Source organism: Pseudophryne corroboree, chromosome 10 (genome assembly GCF_028390025.1).
Source record: "Pseudophryne corroboree isolate aPseCor3 chromosome 10, aPseCor3.hap2, whole genome shotgun sequence".
Classification (NCBI taxonomy): Eukaryota; Metazoa; Chordata; class Amphibia; order Anura; family Myobatrachidae; genus Pseudophryne; species Pseudophryne corroboree.
In genome coordinates, this window is record NC_086453.1 from 157,029,086 (window position 1) to 157,049,491 (window position 20,406).

General features: G+C 44.9%; 1 protein-coding gene across 1 annotated transcript in view; it reads left to right on the top strand.

Annotated features, from left to right (window-relative positions):
- The window catches only part of LOC134965112 (galanin peptides-like), a 145,816-nt gene that overhangs the window by 46,032 nt on the left and 79,378 nt on the right, over positions 1-20,406 (top strand). Inside the window, exon 2 of the mRNA XM_063941654.1 lies at positions 13,893-13,973. Within this exon, the coding sequence (XP_063797724.1) occupies positions 13,893-13,973 (81 nt within the window). The remainder of the gene's footprint in view (positions 1-13,892; positions 13,974-20,406) is intronic.

Here is a 20,406-nt window from a genome sequence, read left to right on the forward strand (position 1 = left end):
TATGATGTTGGGGCAGGGGTGGGGGGAGATTGCTTATCCACCCTCTCTGTCTATGCCTAACTTTTCCCTTTTCTCTATTCTATTTACTGTTTCAGTTATATATAGATGGTTCCTGGAACCATCCTCCTGGGTTCAGATATTTCAAAAATGTTTTGACCGATGGTTTGCATTATTTTTGTTATCACAGATTATATGTATTGCAGTGCATCATTGTTATCTAAATGCTCCCCCACATGTTGCCATACTACACTCCTTCCGTCCTACCTCCGCTCGCTGGGACGGGGGGTTGGATTTTTACTTGTGGCTTCTCCCTCCGAATTCCATTAGACTGGGTATTGGATAATGACAGACTCACGAGCAGCTGAGACGTCTGTAGATGGCTCAAAGACATTGCTCAAATTAGTCTCATGGAATGTGGAGGGCTTGAACACACCAATTAAGAGGAAGAAAATCTTAAATCATCTTAAAAAATTTCACCCAGACGTGGTGTTTCTACAAGAGACGCACTGGCGTATTTCAGATCCGAATAAATTGAGGGATGCTTGGGTTGGTGATTTCCGAAGCGCCTCATATAGCACCAAGACACGAGGGGTACTGATACTCTTTCATAAATCACTACATTACGAAATAAGGGAAGAGTGGATAGAACGGAAGGTCGATTCTTGTTGTTGAAGATGGATATTGAAGGTGAACGATTTACCCTAGCATGTATCTACGCCCCTACGGGGTCAAACACATCCTTCTTCTCAGACCTTTTTGTCAATCTACAGGGTTGGGTTGAGGGCTCACTAATTTTGGAAGGAGACCTCAATGTTGTCTTTGACCCTTAGTTAGATGTATCAGGAAGTCCTAAACAGCCGGGTTCCAGTAGGTCAATACCACCCACACTCTCATTGATGCTAGACTCCCTACAACTTCTTGATCCCTGGAGGTTCACACACCCCGACGCCAGAGAATACTCCTTCTTCTCCCACCCGCACAAAACATTCTCTAGATTAGATTACTGGCTGGTATCGGCCTCCCTAATACACAGGGTAGAAGATTCAGCCATAGCTAATATCCTACTATCTGATCACGCCCCCATCTCCTTAACAATCACTTTGGCCACACCCCGCACAATCTCTTACAACTGGCGCTTCCCAGAATACTTAGCCACTTCAGAAGACTTCAAGCTTTACCTGTCTCAGTCCTTCTTAAACTATGCACAAGACAACGCAACACACACGAATGACATGAATCTTTTCTGGCAGGCTTCTAAGCCTGTTCTTAGAGGCCAGATATTGTCCTATGTTGCCACAAAGAAAAAACTCCTTAAGGAGAGGATGACCGCAGCTTCCCTTCAGGTGGCCACCACATACTCACGACTATTGGCCGACCCCTCTGAAACCAATAGGCTACTATACAAGGACGCCAAATTAGTTCATGACACTCTTTGCGCAGAACAAGCAAAGTTATTCCTCTCTTTTCAAACTAATAATAAGAATTTACTCACCGGTAATTCTATTTCTCGTAGTCCGTAGTGGATGCTGGGGACTCCGTAAGGACCATGGGGAATAGACGGCTCCGCAGGAGACTGGGCACATCTAAGAAAGATTTAGGACTATCTGGTGTGCGCTGGCTCCTCCCCCTATGACCCTCCTCCAAGCCTCAGTTAGGAACTGTGCCCGGAAGAGCTGACACAATAAGGAAGGATTTTTGAATCCCGGGTAAGACTCATACCAGCCACACCAATCACACCATATAACACGTGATAGGAACCCCGGTTAACAGTATGATAACAAAATTGGAGCCTCTGAAGAGATGGCTCACAACAAAACCCGATTTTTGTAACAATAACTATGTACAGGTATTGCAGACAATCCGCACTTGGGATGGGCGCCCAGCATCCACTACGGACTACGAGAAATAGAATTACGTGTGAGTAAATTCTTATTTTCTCTGACGTCCTAGTGGATGCTGGGGACTCCGTAAGGACCATGGGGATTATACCAAAGCTCCCAAACGGGCGGGAGAGTGCGGATGACTCTGCAGCACCGAATGAGAGAACTCCAGGTCCTCCTCAGCCAGGGTATCAAATTTGTAGAATTTTGCAAACGTGTTTGCCCCTGACCAAGTAGCAGCTCGGCAAAGTTGTAAAGCCGAGACCCCTCGGGCAGCCGCCCAAGATGAGCCCACCTTCCGTGTGGAATGGGCTTTTACAGAATTAGGCTGCGGTAAGCCTACCGCAGAATGCGCCAGCTGAATAGTGCTACAAATCCAGCGCGCAATAGACTGCTTAGAAGCAGGAGCACCCAGCTTGGTGGGTGCATACAGGATAAACAGCGAGTCAGTCTTTCTGACTCCAGCCGTCCTGGAAATATAAATTTTCAGGGCCCTGACTACGTCCAGCAACTTGGAATCCTCCAAGTCCCTAGTAGCCGCAGGCACCACAATAGGTTGGTTCAAGTGAAAAGCTGAGACCACCTTTGGGAGAAACTGAGGACGAGTCCTCAATTCTGCCCTATCCATATGGAAAATCAGAGAAGGGCTTTTACAAGACAAGGCCGCCAATTCTGAAACCCGCCTGGCCGACGCCAAGGCCAACAGCATGACCACTTTCCACGTGAGATATTTTAAATCCACAGTCTTAAGTGGTTCGAACCAATGTGATTTCAGGAATGCCAGAACCACATTGAGATCCCAAGGTGCCACTGGGGGCACAAAAGGAGGCTGAATATGCAGTACTCCTTTGACAAAAGTCTGAACTTCGGGCAGTGAAGCCAGTTCTTTTTGGAAGAAAATCGACAGAGCCGAAATCTGGACCTTTATGGACCCCAATTTGAGGCCCAACGTCACCCCTGCTTGCAGGAAGTGCAGGAATCGACCCAGTTGAAATTCCTCCGTCGGGGCCTTCATGGCCTCACACCAAGCAACATATTTTCGCCAAATGCGGTGATAATGTCTTGCGGTGACATCCTTCCTGGCTTTGATCAGGGTAGGGATGACTTCCTCCGGAATACCCTTTTCCTTCAGGATCCGGTGTTCAACCGCCATGCCGTCAAACGCAGCCGCGGTAAGTCTTGGAACAGACAGGGTCCCTGCTGCAGCAGGTCTTGTCTGAGCGGCAGAGGCCAAGGGTCCTCTGTAAGCATCTCTTGAAGTTCCGGGTACCAAGCTCTTCTTGGCCAATCCGGAACCACGAGTATGGTTTTCACTCCTCGCCTTCTTATTATTCTCAGTACCTTGGGTATGAGAGGTAGAGGAGGAAACACATAAACCGACTGGTACACCCATGGTGTCACTAGAGCGTCCACCGCTATCGCCTGAGGGTCTCTTGACCGGGCGCAATATCTTTTCAACTTCTTGTTGAGGCGGGACGCCATCATGTCTACCTGTGGTTTTTCCCACCGGTTGACCAGCATTTGGAAGACTTCTGGATGAAGTCCCCATTCTCCCGGGTGGAGGTCGTGCCTGCTGAGGAAGTCTGCTTCCCAGTTGTCCACTCCCGGAATGAACACTGCCGTCAGTGCTAACACATGATTCTCTGCCCATCTGAGAATCCTTGTGGCTTCTGCCATCGCCATCCTGCTTCTCGTGCCGCCCTGTCTGTTTACATGGGTGACCGCCGTGATGTTGTCTGACTGGATCAGTACCGGCTGGTTTTGAAGCAGGGGTCTTGCCTGGCTTAGGGCATTGTAAATGGCCCTTAGCTCCAGGATATTTATGTGAAGAGAAATCTCCTGATTTGACCACAGTCCTTGGAAATTTCTTCCCTTTGTGACTGCCCCCCAGCCCCGAAGGCTGGCATCCGTGGTCACCAGGACCCAGTCCTGTATTCCGAATCTGCGGCCCTCTAGTAGATGAGCCCTCTACAGCCACCACAGCAGCGACACCCTGGTTCTGGCCGATAGGGTTATCCGCTGTTGCATCTGGAGATGGGACCCGGACCATTTGTCCAACAGGTCCCACTGGAACGTCCTTGCGTGGAACCTTCCGAATGGAATTGCTTCGTACGAAGCTACCATTTTTCCCAGGACTCGTGTGCATTGATGTACCGACACTTTTCCTGGTTTTAGAATGTCTCTGACCAGAGATGACAATTCCTCGGCTTTTTCCAGGGGAAGAAACACTCTTTTCTGGTCTGTGTCCAGAATCATTCCCAGGAACAGAAGACGTGTCGTCGGGACCAGCTGTGACTTTGGAATGTTTAGAATCCAGCCGTGCTGTTGTAGCACTTCCTGAGAAAGTGCCACCCCCACTATCAACTGTTCTTTGGACCTCGCCTTTATCAGGAGATCGTCCAAATACGGGATAATTAAAACTCCCTTCTTGCGAAGGAGTATCATCATTTCGGCCATTACCTTGGTAAAGACCCTCGGTGCCGTGGATAACCCGAACGGCAGCGTCTGGAACTGATAGTGACAGTCCTGTACCACAAATCTGAGGTACTCCTGGTGCGGAGGGTAAATGGGGACATGCAGGTACGCATCCTTGATGTCCAGGGATACCATGTAATCCCCCTCCTCCAGGCTCGCAATAACCGCCCTGAGCGATTCCATCTTGAACTTGAACCTTTTGATATAAGTGTTCAAGGTTTTTAAATTTAAGATGGGTCTCACCGAACCGTCCGGTTTCGGTACCACAAACATTGTGGAGTAGTAACCCTTTCCTTGCTGAAGGAGGGGTACCTTGACGATCACTTTCTGTGAATACAGTTTTTGAATAGCCACCAACACTGCCTCCCTGGCAGAGGGAGTTGCCGGCAAGGCAGATTTTAGGAAACGGCGGGGGGGAGACGTCTCGAATTCCAGCCTGTACCCCTGAGATACTACTTGAAGGACCCAGGGATCCACTTGTGAGAGAGCCCACTGTGTGCTGAAAAACCTGAGACGTGCCCCCACCGTTCCCGATTCCGCCTGAGCAGCCCCAGCGTCATGCTGTGGACTTACCGGACGCAGGGGAGGACTTCTGCTCCTGGGAACTAGCTGTGTGCTGCAGCTTTTCCCCCCTTCCTCTGCCCCTCGGCAGAAAGGATGAGCCTCTAGCCCGCTTATTTTTCTGGGGCCGAAAGGACTGTACCTGATAATACGGTGCTTTCTTTTGCTGTGGGGTAGCCTGAGGCAAAAAAGTCGATTTCCCAGCAGTAGCTGTGGAAACGAGGTCTGAAAGACCTTCCACAAAAAGTTCCGCCCCTTTATAGGGTAAAACTTCCATGTGCCGCTTGGAGTCGGCATCACCTGACCATTGCCTAGTCCATAACCCCCGTCTGGCGGCAATGGACATAGCGCTTATTTTTGATGCCAGCCGGCAAATATCCCTCTGTGCATCACGCATGTATAAGACCGCGTCTTTTATATGGTCAATCGTTAGCAAAATATTGTCCCTATCCATGGTATCAATGTTTTCCGACAGGGAGTCGGACCACGCAGCAGCAGCACTGCACATCCAAGCTGATGCAATAGCGGGTCTCAATATAATGCCAGTGTGTGTGTATATAGCTTTTAGGGTACTTGCCAGCTTTCTATCAGCAGGTTCTTTTAGGGCGGCCGTATCCGGAGACGGTAGTGCCACCTTCTTTGATAAGCGTGTCAATGCTTTATCTACCCTAGGGGGTGTTTCCCAGCGTGACCTATCCTCTGGCGGGAAAGGGTACGCAGCCATTAACCGTTTAGAAATGATCAATTTCTTATCTGGGGAAGTCTACGCTTCCTCACACACCTCATTTAATTAGTCAGATGCAGGAAAAACTACTGGTAGTTTTTTCTCACCAAACATAATACCCTTTTTTGTGGTACCTGGGGTATCATCAGAAATGTGTAAAACATTTTTCATAGCCTCAATCATATAACGGGTGGATCTATTGGAGGGTACACTCGTCTCATCATCGTCGACACTGGAGTCGGTATCTGTGTCGACATCTGTATCTGTCATCTGAGGTAGCGGGGGTTTTACAGCCCCTGATGACATTTGAGACGCTTGGACAGGCACAAGCTGAGTAGCCGGCTGTCCTATGTCGTCAAACCTTTTATGTAAGGAGCTGACACTGTCACGTAATTCCTTCCATAAGTCCATCCACACTGGTGTCGACCCCGCAGATCGTGACATTACATTCACAGGCATTTGCTCCGCCTCCACATCATTATCCTCCTCATACATGTCGACACAGCAGTACCAACACACAGCAGACACACAGGGAATGCTCTTACAGAGGACAGGACCCCACAAAGCCCTTTGGGGAGACAGAGGGAGAGTATGCCAGCACACACCAGGGCGCTATATAACACAGGGATATCACTATACAGAGTGTTTTCCCCTATAGCTGCCTATAATATATATATTTACTGCGCCTAAATTGTGCCCCCCCTCTCTTTTTTACCCTTTCTGTAGTGCAGGACTGCAGGGGAGAGCCAGGGAGCTTCCTTCCAGCGAAGCTGTGAGGGAATAATGGCGACAGTGTGCTGAGGGAGTTGGCTCCGCCCATTTTTCGGTGGGCTTTCTCCCGCTATTTTATCGTTTCTGGCAGGGGTTAATATACACCTATATAGCCTCTGGGGCTATATATGGTGTTAGTTTTGCCAGCCAAGGTGTTATTATTGCTGCTCAGGGCGCCCCCCCCCCCCCCAGCGCCCTGCACCCATCAGTGACCGCAGTGTGTGGTGTGCATGAGGAGCAATGGTGCACAGCTGCAGTGCTGTGCGCTACCTTGGAGAAGACAGAAGTCTTCAGCCGCCGATTTTCCGGACCACCTTCTTGTTTCTGGCTCTGTAAGGGGGACGGCGGCGCGGCTCCGGGAACGGACGACGAGGTCGGGTCCTGTGTTCGATCCCTCTGGAGCTAATGGTGTCCAGTAGCCTAAGAAGCCCAAGCTACCACCACTTAGGTAGGTTCGCTTCTTCTCCCCTTAGTCCCTCGTTGCAGTGAGCCTGTTGCCAGCAGGTCTCACTGAAAATAAAAAACCTAAACTATACTTTCTTCTAGGAGCTCAGGAGAGCCCCTGGTGTGCATCCAGCTCAGCCGGGCACAGAAATCTAACTGAGGCTTGGAGGAGGGTCATAGGGGGAGGAGCCAGTGCACACCAGATAGTCCTAAATCTTTCTTAGATGTGCCCAGTCTCCTGCGGAGCCGTCTATTCCCCATGGTCCTTACGGAGTCCCCAGCATCCACTAGGACGTCAGAGAAAAGTATTTCCGCTGGGGCAACAGACCAGGAAAATTACTAGCTAACATGGTAAAGACCCAAGTCACTCCCAAACACATCTCCTCAATTTGAGACAGCCACACTAAGCCTTCACTGACCCAAGAAGCAATTAGTAACACCTTCCTGAACTTCTTCGAAAATCTGTACACAGCACCCCCTGACCAGCCTGAGGTGGGTGCGGATTTCTTGACACGGGCTGACCTCCCTACCCTTAGTGATGCCGATAAAACACGTCTCACCGCCCCCATTACAGATGAGGAGCTGGATTTAGCCATAAAATCCATCCCTAATGGGAAATCCCCAGGCCCGGACGGTCTGTCAGCAGCCTATTACAAAATACTCCTACCACACATCAAAAAACACTTAGGGGTTCTCTATAACTCAATTCTGACTGGAGGTCCGGCCCCGCCCGACTTCAACACAGCCAGAATCATTGTATTACCCAAACCGAACAAAGATCATACTCTGGTCTCGTCTTACAGACCCATCTCGCTACTGAACCAAGACTTCAAAATTTTTACAAAGATCCTTGACTTCCGCCTCCAGTTGATACTGCCCACACTGCTACACCCTGCACAGACAGGATTTCTACGTAATAGACACTCTGTGATCAATGTCCGATCTTTACTAGCGGCCATGATTAAATCCCATGAATCACGGGAGATGGGAAACATAATCCTCAATTGTGACGCAGACAAGGCTTTTGACCGAGTATCTTGGGCTCATATTAATAGGATACTTAGGCATCAGAACTTTGGCCCCGCCTTTTCACATGTATTTCAAACACTATACCAAAACCCCCAAGCCTTCTTGACAATCAATGCCCATAACTCCAAACGCTTCCCACTACACCGCGGGACCAGACAAGGCTGTCCTCTATCCCCTCTCTTATTTAATCTAGCATTGGACCCCCTCCTCAGACATTTTTTAAAAGAGAAGAGATGGAGAGGTATTAAATTAGCTAACCAGGAATTTAAATTCTCAGCATTTGCGGATGACATATTGCTCTATTTTAGCAATCCTCATGAGGCCATGCCGCATTTGCTCAACATACTTAACTCTTTTGAAGCAGTATCGGGATTCAAAATTAATTACTCAAAGACAGAAGCGTTAGCCTTCTTCCCTGCAGCCAAATTGGGGTGGGGAGACACTTTTCCGTTCCAATGGGCAACGAACAACTGTTTCACCTATCTGGGCATCATAATCCCAGATCACCCTTCCAAATTATATTCCCTCAATTTCTTCCCACTCCTTGCTAAGACCTACGCAGATTTTACCAGATGGGCTCATCTTCCGCTAACATACACAGGCAGAAGTCACTTGTATAAGATGATCAGCTTCCCACGCCTCTTATACGTGATACAAATGCTCCCGACGATCCCACCTAAAAGCACATTTGTTCAACTAGACAAAGCGCTGACTAAATTTATCTGGGCGGGTAAACGCCCACGATTTTCCCTATTCAAAATGCGACAACCGAGATCACTCGGTGGTCTAAACCTCCCATGCCTTCGTGCATATGCACTAGCAGCAAATTACAGAATTGCCCTGGACTGGGTTAGTGGACAAAATAAATACACCAACGCACAATTAGAACAATCTTTTATACCCACCTGGAACCTGACGTCTTTGCTGCACACCTCCCCGAATACCATGCCTGACTATATAAAAGATAATGTGCTTATCTCTTCTGCCTGTGCTGCTTGGCGGCGGATCCGCTCTCAATTAAAGCTCTCAAACCAGACATCACTCTTTATACCTCTCTGGGGTAACCCTGACTTTACGCCACATGTCACCTCTCCAATATTCCGCAATTGGCACGAGGGGGGACTGAAATATATACATCACTTCCTAGATACCCAAAATTTAACACTACTCACGCACTCACAGATTATAGAACGTTTCCCGAACCTATTAATACCGCTATTCCCCTTCCTCCAAGCGAGCAGCTTTGTAAGAAAATTATTATCTCTTCTATCCTCCCAATATATTTCTAATGCTTTAGACAGATCTGCTCGACTTGACCCGAAAGGACACTTCTCAATAGCATTTATACACACACACTCCCGTCCCTTATTAAATATAGACTCTGGCACAGTGGGCTTACTGAAATGGACAAGGGAATTCCCGGACCTTACTCTAAGAGCTATTCTAGATGCCAACAGCTATTTAGATAAAACACTAGGCTCAGTCACATATACAGAGATGCACCAGAAAATATTACACAGAGCATACGTCACTCCTAGATTGAGATTTCTCATAGGAGCTGCCCCCTCATCCCACTGTTTCAAGTGCGCTTCTCTAGATGCAGGTCTAGTCCATTGCCTCTGGTCCTGTCCCAAAGTACAGGTCTTATGGCAGACACTCCAATCATACATAACTACAGAGTTGAAAATACAATTCACCATAACTGAAACCTGGGCGTTCTGGGGTATTTACCCGTCTTCTCCACCCAACACACTAACTAAAGGTAATCGCATCTTATTAATCAAACTGGCTGCTGCAACAAAGAAAACGATCCTTTCTCAATGGATCTCCACCGACCCAATCCCTATCTCACTGCTACATCCTAGAATCTCTCACCTTTTCCAATTAGATTGGACCAACCATAGGTGTGCGCAGCACATTTTATTAGGGGGTGCACCATCGGAGGGGTTTGTCTAGCACCGCCTTTTGGGCGTGTCTAGCACCATCTATTGTCGGTCAACGCAATATAAAATATCCACCCTTGTACCAATCCTAACAAAGCAGATACATTACACGCCTGATGGCACTCACTGCAGTTACAGTGCTCCTCCTCAGCCTGGTCTGGCTCCCCCTCTCTTTCCCCTGCAAGCTGCAGCAGCTTACTTACAAGTCAGCCACTCACTGACACTGACAGTTGCAGACTAGTACTGCTGCTGCTGGAAAAATGAGTGACGTGTCAATGTTGCTGCTGACCGCCTGCCAGTATTGAATTTGTCTTCCTAAGAGGAACACTGGCTGCATGCTGATCCTCATCAGTGGGTGGCGGTGGCATAGCATAGAAGGAGAGAGGTGGGCATGTGGCGGGTGGTCGTGCAAGCAGCATGACGTAATCATGTCACATCACGCTGTTTTTGTACATGGAGGTGGAGCCGGGAGTTTGAAAGCTGGTGGCAGTGGCACCCTTGATTAACCCATGCGTCCGGTCAGTAATGCAGTCCTGACAGGGTGCAGCGCAGAGGGGACAGTAATCAGCCTGCTCGGCGATCGCTGCATCAGGCATGTGAGATCGGGGTGCCAGACATTAGGGGATGCCTGTGCGCACCAGGCACCCCCCCATGCGCACACCTATGGGACCAACACTACACTACAGAAAGATAAGCTAACTGAAAAACACTTCCAAACTTGGTTGCCATATGTCCTAACCCTCCCTCCACTAGTAAAGGCCGCTCTGCGAAAATGCTTTCAAGATACTAGATGGTATTTGCTGGAGAATCTTAACTCCGCTACTCCTTTCTGACTTTGGTCTACACCTACATAACTGTCTTTACATAATTTCTATATGATCTGATATGGCTTTATGGCCCCATGTTAATATTTGCATACTTGCTTATTTTAAGTACATATTATAGTGTTGTTGAAATGTGGTGGAGTATCAAAAATCTGCATGTATCGCCAAACTGTTTTGCACTGCGTACATTTGTTATTTGTTATTATATTCTGTAACCATCTGTCAATAAAAATTATTTGAAAAAAAAAAAAAGATATATTCACTATATTGTGTACATTAATTAAGGGGTTCATGATATGATCAACTGATTAGACACATTAATTCCACACTAGTTAGGACTGAGCGCAACACTATCCCACTATTTCTGAAATTTACTGCAGTATCACTGGACATATACAGCAGCACAGGGACACCACCACTGGACTGATGCAGGATAACACAGCATCACTGCAATGGACTGGACTTATACAGCAGCCCTGGACATATGGCAGCAGAGGACATCACCACTGTGACTGGACTGATGCAGCACAAGACACCACCACTGTGACTGGACTGATGCAGCACAAGACACTACCACTGTGACTGGACTGATGCAGCACAAGACACTACCACTGTACTGATGCAGAACAACACAGCACCACTGCAATGGACTGGACTTATACAGCAGCACTAGACATATGGCAGCAGAGGAAGCCACCACTGTGACTGGACTTATACAGCACAAGACACTACCACTGTACTGAGGACGGAGACACGTTCTCTTTCTACACTCTCCAATGCCAGAGTGAAAATGGCGGCGACATGCGGCTCCTTATATGGAATCCAAATCCCGCAAGAATCCGACAGCGGGATGATGACGTTTTGCCTCGTTCTGGTTTCCGATTCGGGTGGGAAAACTCGTACCAGGCTCGGAGCGTAAAGTTCGGGGGGTTCGGTTCTCAGGGAACTGAACCCGCTCATCTCTAATATACAGGCTGAGTATCCCTTATCCAAAATTTTAAATACCCAATTTTTGGGTCCCCTACTGAGATAATGACATATATATTATATATTTTGTGTATATATAAATATATTATGTAGATATATAATATAATATAATATACATATATATTTTGGATGAGGGATACTCAACCCGCGTGTGTGTGTGTGTGTGTGTGTATATATATATATATATATATATATATATACACACACACACACACACACACACACACAACCATATACAGGCTTGGACTGGTTCTAAGGATCAGGTTCTAGACTGTGCACTTGAATTATACATTACACATATGGTACATTATACTGGACTATGGTGTATTTTCTACAGTACATTGCTGTTATTAATCTGGTACATTATCATGCATGCAGCAGCTAAATTTACTGTATATATTTATGAAGGGTCCCAGATGTTGCACTCTCTAATGGTTAGTCAAACCAATGAGGTGTCAGGCCACACCCCGTCAGCAGACTGGCGCTATCGCTAACATGGGCCCCTACCACTTAATTTTCCCGGTGGGCCCTACATGCCCCAGTCAGACACTGTATAAATACAATTATTATTATTATTATTATTATTATTATTATTGTTATTATTATTATTTAGTCCTGCATCTCTGAGAACTTGCACCCTAATATGTACATTGGTACACAGTACACAGTACTTTGGATTTCGGATATTTTGGAATATTTGCATACCTCAATGAAATATATTGGGGATGGGACCAAAGTCTAGACATGAAATGCATTTATGTTTCATATACACCTTATATACATAACTTGAAGGTCATCATATATTTAATAATTTTATGCATGAAATGTAGTTTGTGTACATACAGATGTGTCCACTTACATCTTTGCTTTTTTACCAATTTATCACAACATGCAAAACACGGCTAAGCTGTTTTTCACGAGTAGCGAGTGGATGAATTTAAAAAATTTTGTTTGCCATGATAGAATATGTCTAAAGTAACATATTAAAGAAGCAAATTAAGAAAAATCACAAGGCATGGTTAAATCTCTGAGTCTATGGCATGCAAAACCATGCCATACATGGCGGGATATAGCAAAGATGTATGTGGACACATCTGTACACCAAATTTATTTATGTTAATTCATCAACATCTTATACACATACTGTAGGGGTAGATGTCCTAAGCCTAGGAGGGTAAGTGGAGAGAGATAATCAGCTCCTAACTGCGATTTTTCAAATTCGGCTGTAATGTAGCAGTTAGGAGCTGACTGACTGGTACTTTATGTCTCTTCACTTCATCACTCTTCAAGACATTGGCCCTCATTCCGAGTTGTTCGCTCGCAAGGCGATTATAGCAGAGTTACACACGCTAAGCCGCCGCCTACTGGGAGTGAATCTAAACATCTTAAATGTGCGACCGATGTATTCGCAATATTGCGATCAAAACCGAGTTAGCAGTTTCTGAGTAACTCCAGACTTACTCTGCCTGTGCGATCAATTCAGTGCTTTTCGGTCCCGGCTGACGTCATAAACACACCCAGCGTTCGCCCAAGCACTCCCACCGTTTCTCCAGACACGCCTGCGTTTTTTCCGGAAACGGTAGCGTTTCCTGCCACACGCCCCTAAAACGCCGTACATCCGCCCAGTAACACCCATTTCCTGTCAATCACAATGCGTTCTCCGGAGCGACGAAAAAGCCGTGAGTAAAATTACTTTCTTCTTAGTAAAGTTACTTGACGCATGCGCAGTGCGAACATTACGCATGCGCACTAAGAGAATTCTCACTGCGATGCGATGAAAAATGCCGAGCGAACAACTCGGAATGAGGGCCATAGTACATCTCCATAGCCTGAAGGTAATTTAATACAATATTTTAATAATTTTGTGCACACAACAAACTTTGTGTACATACACAATTCATTTATGCTTCATATACATCTTATACACGTCATAGACTAAAGGTATTTTTATACAATATTTTTAATAATTTTGTGCACGAAACAAAGTTTGTGTACACTGAACCGTCAGAAAGCAAAGGTGTTACTATCTCAGTCTCGCTCAAAATTTTTGGATATCTGAATATTTCGGATATCAGATTTTCGTATATGGGAAATGCAACCTGTAGTGATCAAGATTGTGGTCTGCAAACTCAGCAGTTTGGAATGAATGAGGTTTAGAATGGACCAATCGGCTGGAGGAATAATGGTGTGTATGTTGAAATTAGTTATGCATATAATAGATTGGACTTGACATTATTATTTTGTTGTTTTCTAGATGCGGAATACTCAGGCCCTGCTGTGTGTCTCTTTCCTCCTGTGTGGTTTGGCAGCTGAGTGTTTTGGCTACAGTTTAATGGTGAGGAAATATACTGTTTATTGTAATTAACAAGCTCTTTGGATGAGGGAGAGGGGTATCATATTTAAGAGAAAGGAGACAGTTTGTATAAACCTTTTGCACTATAGAGTAAACTATTGAATAATAAAATAATACATTAAATTAAAATTACTTAATTAAACTTAGCAAGAAAAACTGAGTAACTTGGATAATGTATAAACTGCAATATAGTTGTTATATGTGTTTATATTCTATTTTTTCTATGCATAACTGACATGACATTTTATCAGGGGAAGGCAGTGTCGAGCACTACAACTGCTCAGAAAGTACACATCTCAGTAGTATGCCACAGTTTGCTGGAAGGACACAAAATAACGTGGTAGCTCCTATCAAATAAATTTACCCAGTGTAATTAGTTTAGGTATGATCAAATTTGAATGGGCAAATTAACAGATATACTGATATGTATCGGGGAAAGTTGTACAGTAAAACAAGCAAATTCTCATTCTTTCATCTGAAAAAAGACCAGAATCAAGCACTTAATGCCTTCCGAAAATTTCTGGCATTCAGCTGGGTGCGGGTCTTTTCTTTTTTCAAGCAGTAGTCAATTTAAAAAAAAATTTGAGCGCCTCCAGAACAAGTCCAGTTTTTCTTAATGTTCATAATTTAAGCAAATTACACACCTTTGCAGCGCTGTCCTCATGGCAGGCGGAACCCGTTCAGCAAGGGCATGCATTGCAGGGAGGCACCGGGCGAGAGAGGTGCTCTCCCTGCTCTATATCCCTCCTGCAATGTAGCTGCTGGCAGCCACTGCGGATTTCACACTCTCTTATAGGCAGCAGCGCCGGCAGCATGAAGCATTGCTGGGGGGTGAAGCAACTGGAGCGCAACATAAGCTCTGGGTGGAGGCAGAGATGGGGGACAAAGTCTGAAAATCGCACTAATTCTAGCTGCCCTGTAGGAAAACCCCACTGACAGCTGTAATTACTTAAAAGGATGGGCGGAAGTAACCTTGATAAGGAGGAGCCTGGTGAGTAGTAGGGGATGGGCGGTAGTTACTGTTTTCCTCCCTGCTTCCATGTTTGGTGTCATATTGCTTAACTTCCTATGGGTTGTGTCTATTTCCTAGTGGGCTAAGGGACATTTGACCCACATAGCATGCGAGAGAAGGGGAGGAGCAAGTTCAGCAAAGGGTCCAGAAATGGACCCTCGTGGGCTCGCTTGGCTCGCCACACTTTGGGAACGGTGGCTCGATTCGCTCACCACCTGATTACTAGAGGTAATAGTTGGTGGCGTGGATACTTTAAGTAATATCCTGTCGTCCTTCCTCCGTCCCCTGACGTCACAGGTCCCTTAGCCCATGTTTTGTTCATAAGTTTGTAAATCCAGTCATGACACAGAGGCATGCGAGTTCACTGCTGTGCTGCTTTATTCCCTCACCAACTCCAGGCACACTGCACACTGAACTACCCACTTCCCAGCATCCCCCTGGTCCCATTTGTTCACCATTATGAGGATCATCATACATGTCAGATGAAGGGTATTCTTCAGTCATGTTGTCTTCATTATGGTTAGGTTGAGATCTTAAATCCACCTGATTTCTTCTTACTACCGTTCTATGCTCTGTCCGTATAGTATAAGATCTTGGTGCTACTTGTGCTTGCACAATACCTTTCTGAACTCAAATACCTTTCTTGTGATCTCTGAGACGGACTTGGTCACCCGATTTTAGATCAGATAAGCTTTTTGCTTGCTTGTCATGGAACAGTTTCTGTTTCGCCTGTTGACGTTCCTTACTCAGTCTGACCAACGCTGAGTTATGTGTATTAAGCAGTTCATCATGTATCGGAAGATTTGCTCTAATCCTCCTTCCCATCAGCATTTGTGCAGGAGAAAGTCCATTCTGCAAAGGTGTACTGCGGTAGCTTAAAAGACTTTCGTAGAAATCTTCTTTATCTTCTTGAGCTTTTTTCATGAGACTCTTTACAGTTTTTCCTGAACTTTCCACCAACCCATTTGAGCGTGGATAGTGGGGACTTGACGTAGTATGGACAAATTCCCACTCATCAGCAAATTGTCTAAATTCAGCACTGGAAAACTGAGGACCATTGTCAGTGAACACTTCCATAGGAACACCATGTCTTGCAAAGATTGACTTCATGCAATTGATTACTGCTTTACTAGTAGTTGTATGTAGTGTCTTCACCTCAGGGTAGTTAGAGTAATAATCAGTCCCGAAAATGTGCGTTTTCCCATTACAATCAAACAAATCTGCGCCAATTTTCTGGTACGGTCTCTCTGGCACTGCGTGAGGAATCAGTGGCTCGACTTGTTGTTTCGGTCTATACGTAAGACATAATTTACATGTAGCTGTAATCTGTGCTATGTCTTGGTTCATTATTGGCCAATACATAACTTCACGTGCTCTCCGCTTACATTTTTCTTCTCCTAAGTGGCCTTCATGTATCTTTCACAGCTTAGTTTTTCTTAGTTGTGCAGGTATGACAAACCTATTGCCTTTGTAAATAATACCATCGACAACTGTAAGGTCACTGCGGTACATCCAATAATCAAGGATAGACAGCGGGCACGCATGTTTTTCTGCTGGCCAACCTTTCAGAATGATATCTTTCAACACTTTCATTGTGTCATCTGTCTCAGTTTCTTTCCTAATCTGTTCTTGTCTTGCAAGAGACACTGGTAGGGAAGCTACGATCAAATTAACATAGGCTTCTATCTCTTCATCCATCAGACTTTTGGAACCTTCACTTTTGTCCACAGCATGAGAAAGTGTATCAGCAATGTACATGTATTTGCCGGGACAGTACAGCAAGTGTACATCATATTTCTGTAGTCTGATAAGTATTCGTTGAATTCTCATGGGACAGTCATGTAATGATTTAGTCATGATAGCTATCAATGGCTTGTTTCCACTGTAAACGTTTGACCATACACAAACTGATGAAATCGCTCACATGCATGTGAGATCGCTAGAAGTTCTTTTTCTATCTGAGCATACCTTGTTTCAGCACTTGTCAGTGCTCTTGATGCATAGATTACTGGTTGCCATGTATCCTCATGTTCTTGTAACAGCACTGAGCCTAGGCCAAACTGCAAAGCATCTGCTGAAATTCTTATTCTTTTCGCAGGATCAAAGAATTTTAGCACTGGTTGCTCTGTAATGATCTGTTTCAAGTTTTGCCAACTTTCTTCTTGTTCATGTGACCAATCCACTCGTTATCTTTGTCCAAAAACCATCTAAGAGAGGCTGTTCGTTCAGAGAGTTTAGAAATAAACTTTCCTAAGTAAGTAATCATTCCTAGGAATCTTCTGACGTTGTCTTTGTTGTTAGGACGTTCCATGTTTACTATGGCTGATATTTTCCTTGGGTCTGGTTTTACACCTTGATCCGTCGCCCATAAAGGTAAGTGTTTTTCATGCCAAATTCACATTTGTCCTTGTTTAGCTTTAGATTCACTTTCTTGACAAGTTCCATTACTTGTCTCAATCTAGAATCATGTTCTTTCTTTGTAGATCCCAAGACAATAATGTCATCCATCATTGTTTCAACACCTGGAATATGTTCAAAAATCATGTGTATCTTTTTGTGATATACTTCTGGAGCAGACAATATTCCACATGGTATTCGAAGAAATCTGTATCGACCTTCTGGTGTATTAAATGTACAAAGCTGGCCTCATCTAGCTTCATTTGCCAGAATCCTGAAGATGCGTCCAATTTACTGAACCATTTTGCTCCCACAAATTGCAACAAGATTTCATCTCTGGTTGGTAGTTTGAAATGTTCTCATTTAATAGCTTTGTTTAAATCTCTGGGGTCTAGACATATTCAGAGTTGTCAATTTTTCTTTTCAACAATTACTAAGGAGCTTACCCATTCAGTAGGCTCATCAACTTTCTGTATCACACCGAAGGCTTCCATGCGATTTGACTCTTGTTTCAGTTTCTCTCAGCGCAAACAGCACTTTTCTACAGGGGTGTATCACTGAAGAAACTTGCGTGTCTATATTTATGTTATGCTCTCCAGGAAAACAACCTAGACCTTCAAACAAGTCTCTGTATTCTGTAAACATCGATTTGCAGTCATCTTCTACTTGTGATGTCACTATAAAAACTTTTAGCAAGCTTAGTTTCTCACAAGAACTTAATCCAAGAATCGGTTGCACATTTTTATCCACAATCAGTAGAGATGTTTTAATCTGTTGTCCCTTATATTTCAGTGTCACTAAGCATGTACCTTTCACAGGAATTTCCCCCCCAGTGTACCCTGTAACTTTCACTTTGGTTGGGTGAATTTTAGGTTTTACTCTAAAAGTATTATACAGTAGTCTTGAAATTATATTAAATTCACCTGCGCACCAGTATCAAGCTTAAAGGGAATGACAATCTCATTCACAGTTAAAGGGACAATCCATTCTTTCTTATCTGCACTGAAAAGTTCAATGCAATCCACAAAGAATGAATCTGTTTTCTTAACAGCATGCACTTTGGTTGTTTTACTTTTAATTTTACAGCATTTGGCAAAGTGATCAAGTCTACCACATTTCATGCAGGTTTTACCATAAGCAGGGCACGATTTAGGATTGTGAGCATTTCCACATCTACTACACATTTCCTTATTAGACTGTATCTTAGACTGCTTCATTCTTGAGGTTTGCTTGGCTCTGTTTTCTGCACTACATACACATCACCTTCCTTGTGTAACTTTTTGGCTTGAAATCTAGTTATTTCTGCAGATCTACACATAGTCACTGCCTTTTCTAGTGTTAGGTCTTGCTCTCCCAGCAATCTCTCTCTGAGTCCATTATCAGGTATTCCACAGACAATACGATCTCTAATCAGTGAATCCTTTAAATCACCAAACTCACAGGTTTTACTGAGTGATTGCAGCTCTGTAACATACTGATCAAATCCATCTACAGACTTCTGATCACATGTGAAAAACTTATATCTTTCATATGTCACATTTTTCCTTGGCACGAAGTAATCTTCAAACTTTTGCATTATAGAAGATAGCACCATATTCTGCCCCTCAGCAAACTGAAAATTATTAATGTCCAGCACATCCTCTCCTATCACATGGAGGAAAATGGATGCCTTCATTTTGTCAGCCTCTGTATCAGCTCCACATGCAGTTTGAAATATATTAAACCTTTGCTTAAATCTTTTCCAGTTTTCAGACAAGTTACCAGACATCAGCATGCCGGTTGGAGGAGCTAGTTTATCCACGGTTACTCACTGTTTGAAGAGAGGAGCACACGGCAGGTTTTGCAGACACAGAGTATCACAGCCACAGACTTCTGCAAGATTCTTTCACACTCTGAGAGCACTAGCAGTCCAAGTTATACTTCTTCTAACACCATGTTTTGTTCATAAGTTTGTAAATCCAGTCATCACGACACAGAGGCATGTGAGTTCACTGCTGTGCTGCTTTATTCCCTCACCAACTCTAGGCACACTGCACACTGGACCACCCACTTCCCAGCATCCCCCTGGTCCCAGGGACCATCACTGAAGATTCAGGCTTGCACGGATTAGTAAGGGAGTGTCTCCAAATATTAAGCATTCTAATACACTAACATCACAGCCCACTAGGATTTAGCATCTACCATGGAGTGTGTGGTGTGCTATCCTTTCTTCCTGTAGCAGCTCTGTAGCAGGATGTTGTAGATGGATTGGGTGCTGTGCAGTGCAAAAATGACACTTTTGCTGCTGCCTGGAATGACCTATTAATGGAGATATTGTAGAATAAGGGTTCTCAGTGGGGGATTTTTTTTACATCAACAGTATGAGAGAAAATAAAGAGCACCAGAGGGGGAACCCTTTCACGGACTCATACAACGGGATGTAAAGTTGCACTAGTTCGGTGGCCTTGCAGGATGCCGGACAAACTCAGACTTTACATCCCGCCGTTGTTCTTTAGAATTTCACATACCAAATGATATAAAGGTTTGTTCTGAAGATTATAATTATATTACTAGTTAGTGTGAAGGGTTTTATTCTTCCCTACCCTCCCATCTTTTTCCCCCTTTACCTCCCATGTCCCCTTATTCTCCCCCCATTCCTCCCATCCTCCCTATTCCTTCCGTTTCCCCCTATTCCTCCCCCTATAATCCACCCATTCCCTATTATTCCTGGATCCTCCTATTCCCCCAATTCATCACATCTCCTACATTCTTACCATTTTGCTCCCATCTCCTATTCCTCACATCTCCTCCCTGTTCTTTCCCCTATTCCTCCTGTCGCCCCCTGCTCCTCCCATCTCTTCCCTATACTTTTCCCTAATCCTCCTGTTGTCCTCTATTCCTCCCACCTCCTCCCCATTCTTTTCCCTATTCCTCCAGTTGCCCCCTATTCCACCCACCTCCTCCCTATTCTTTCCCCTATTTCTCCCATCTCCCTATTCTTTCCATTTCCCCCTATTCCTCCATCTT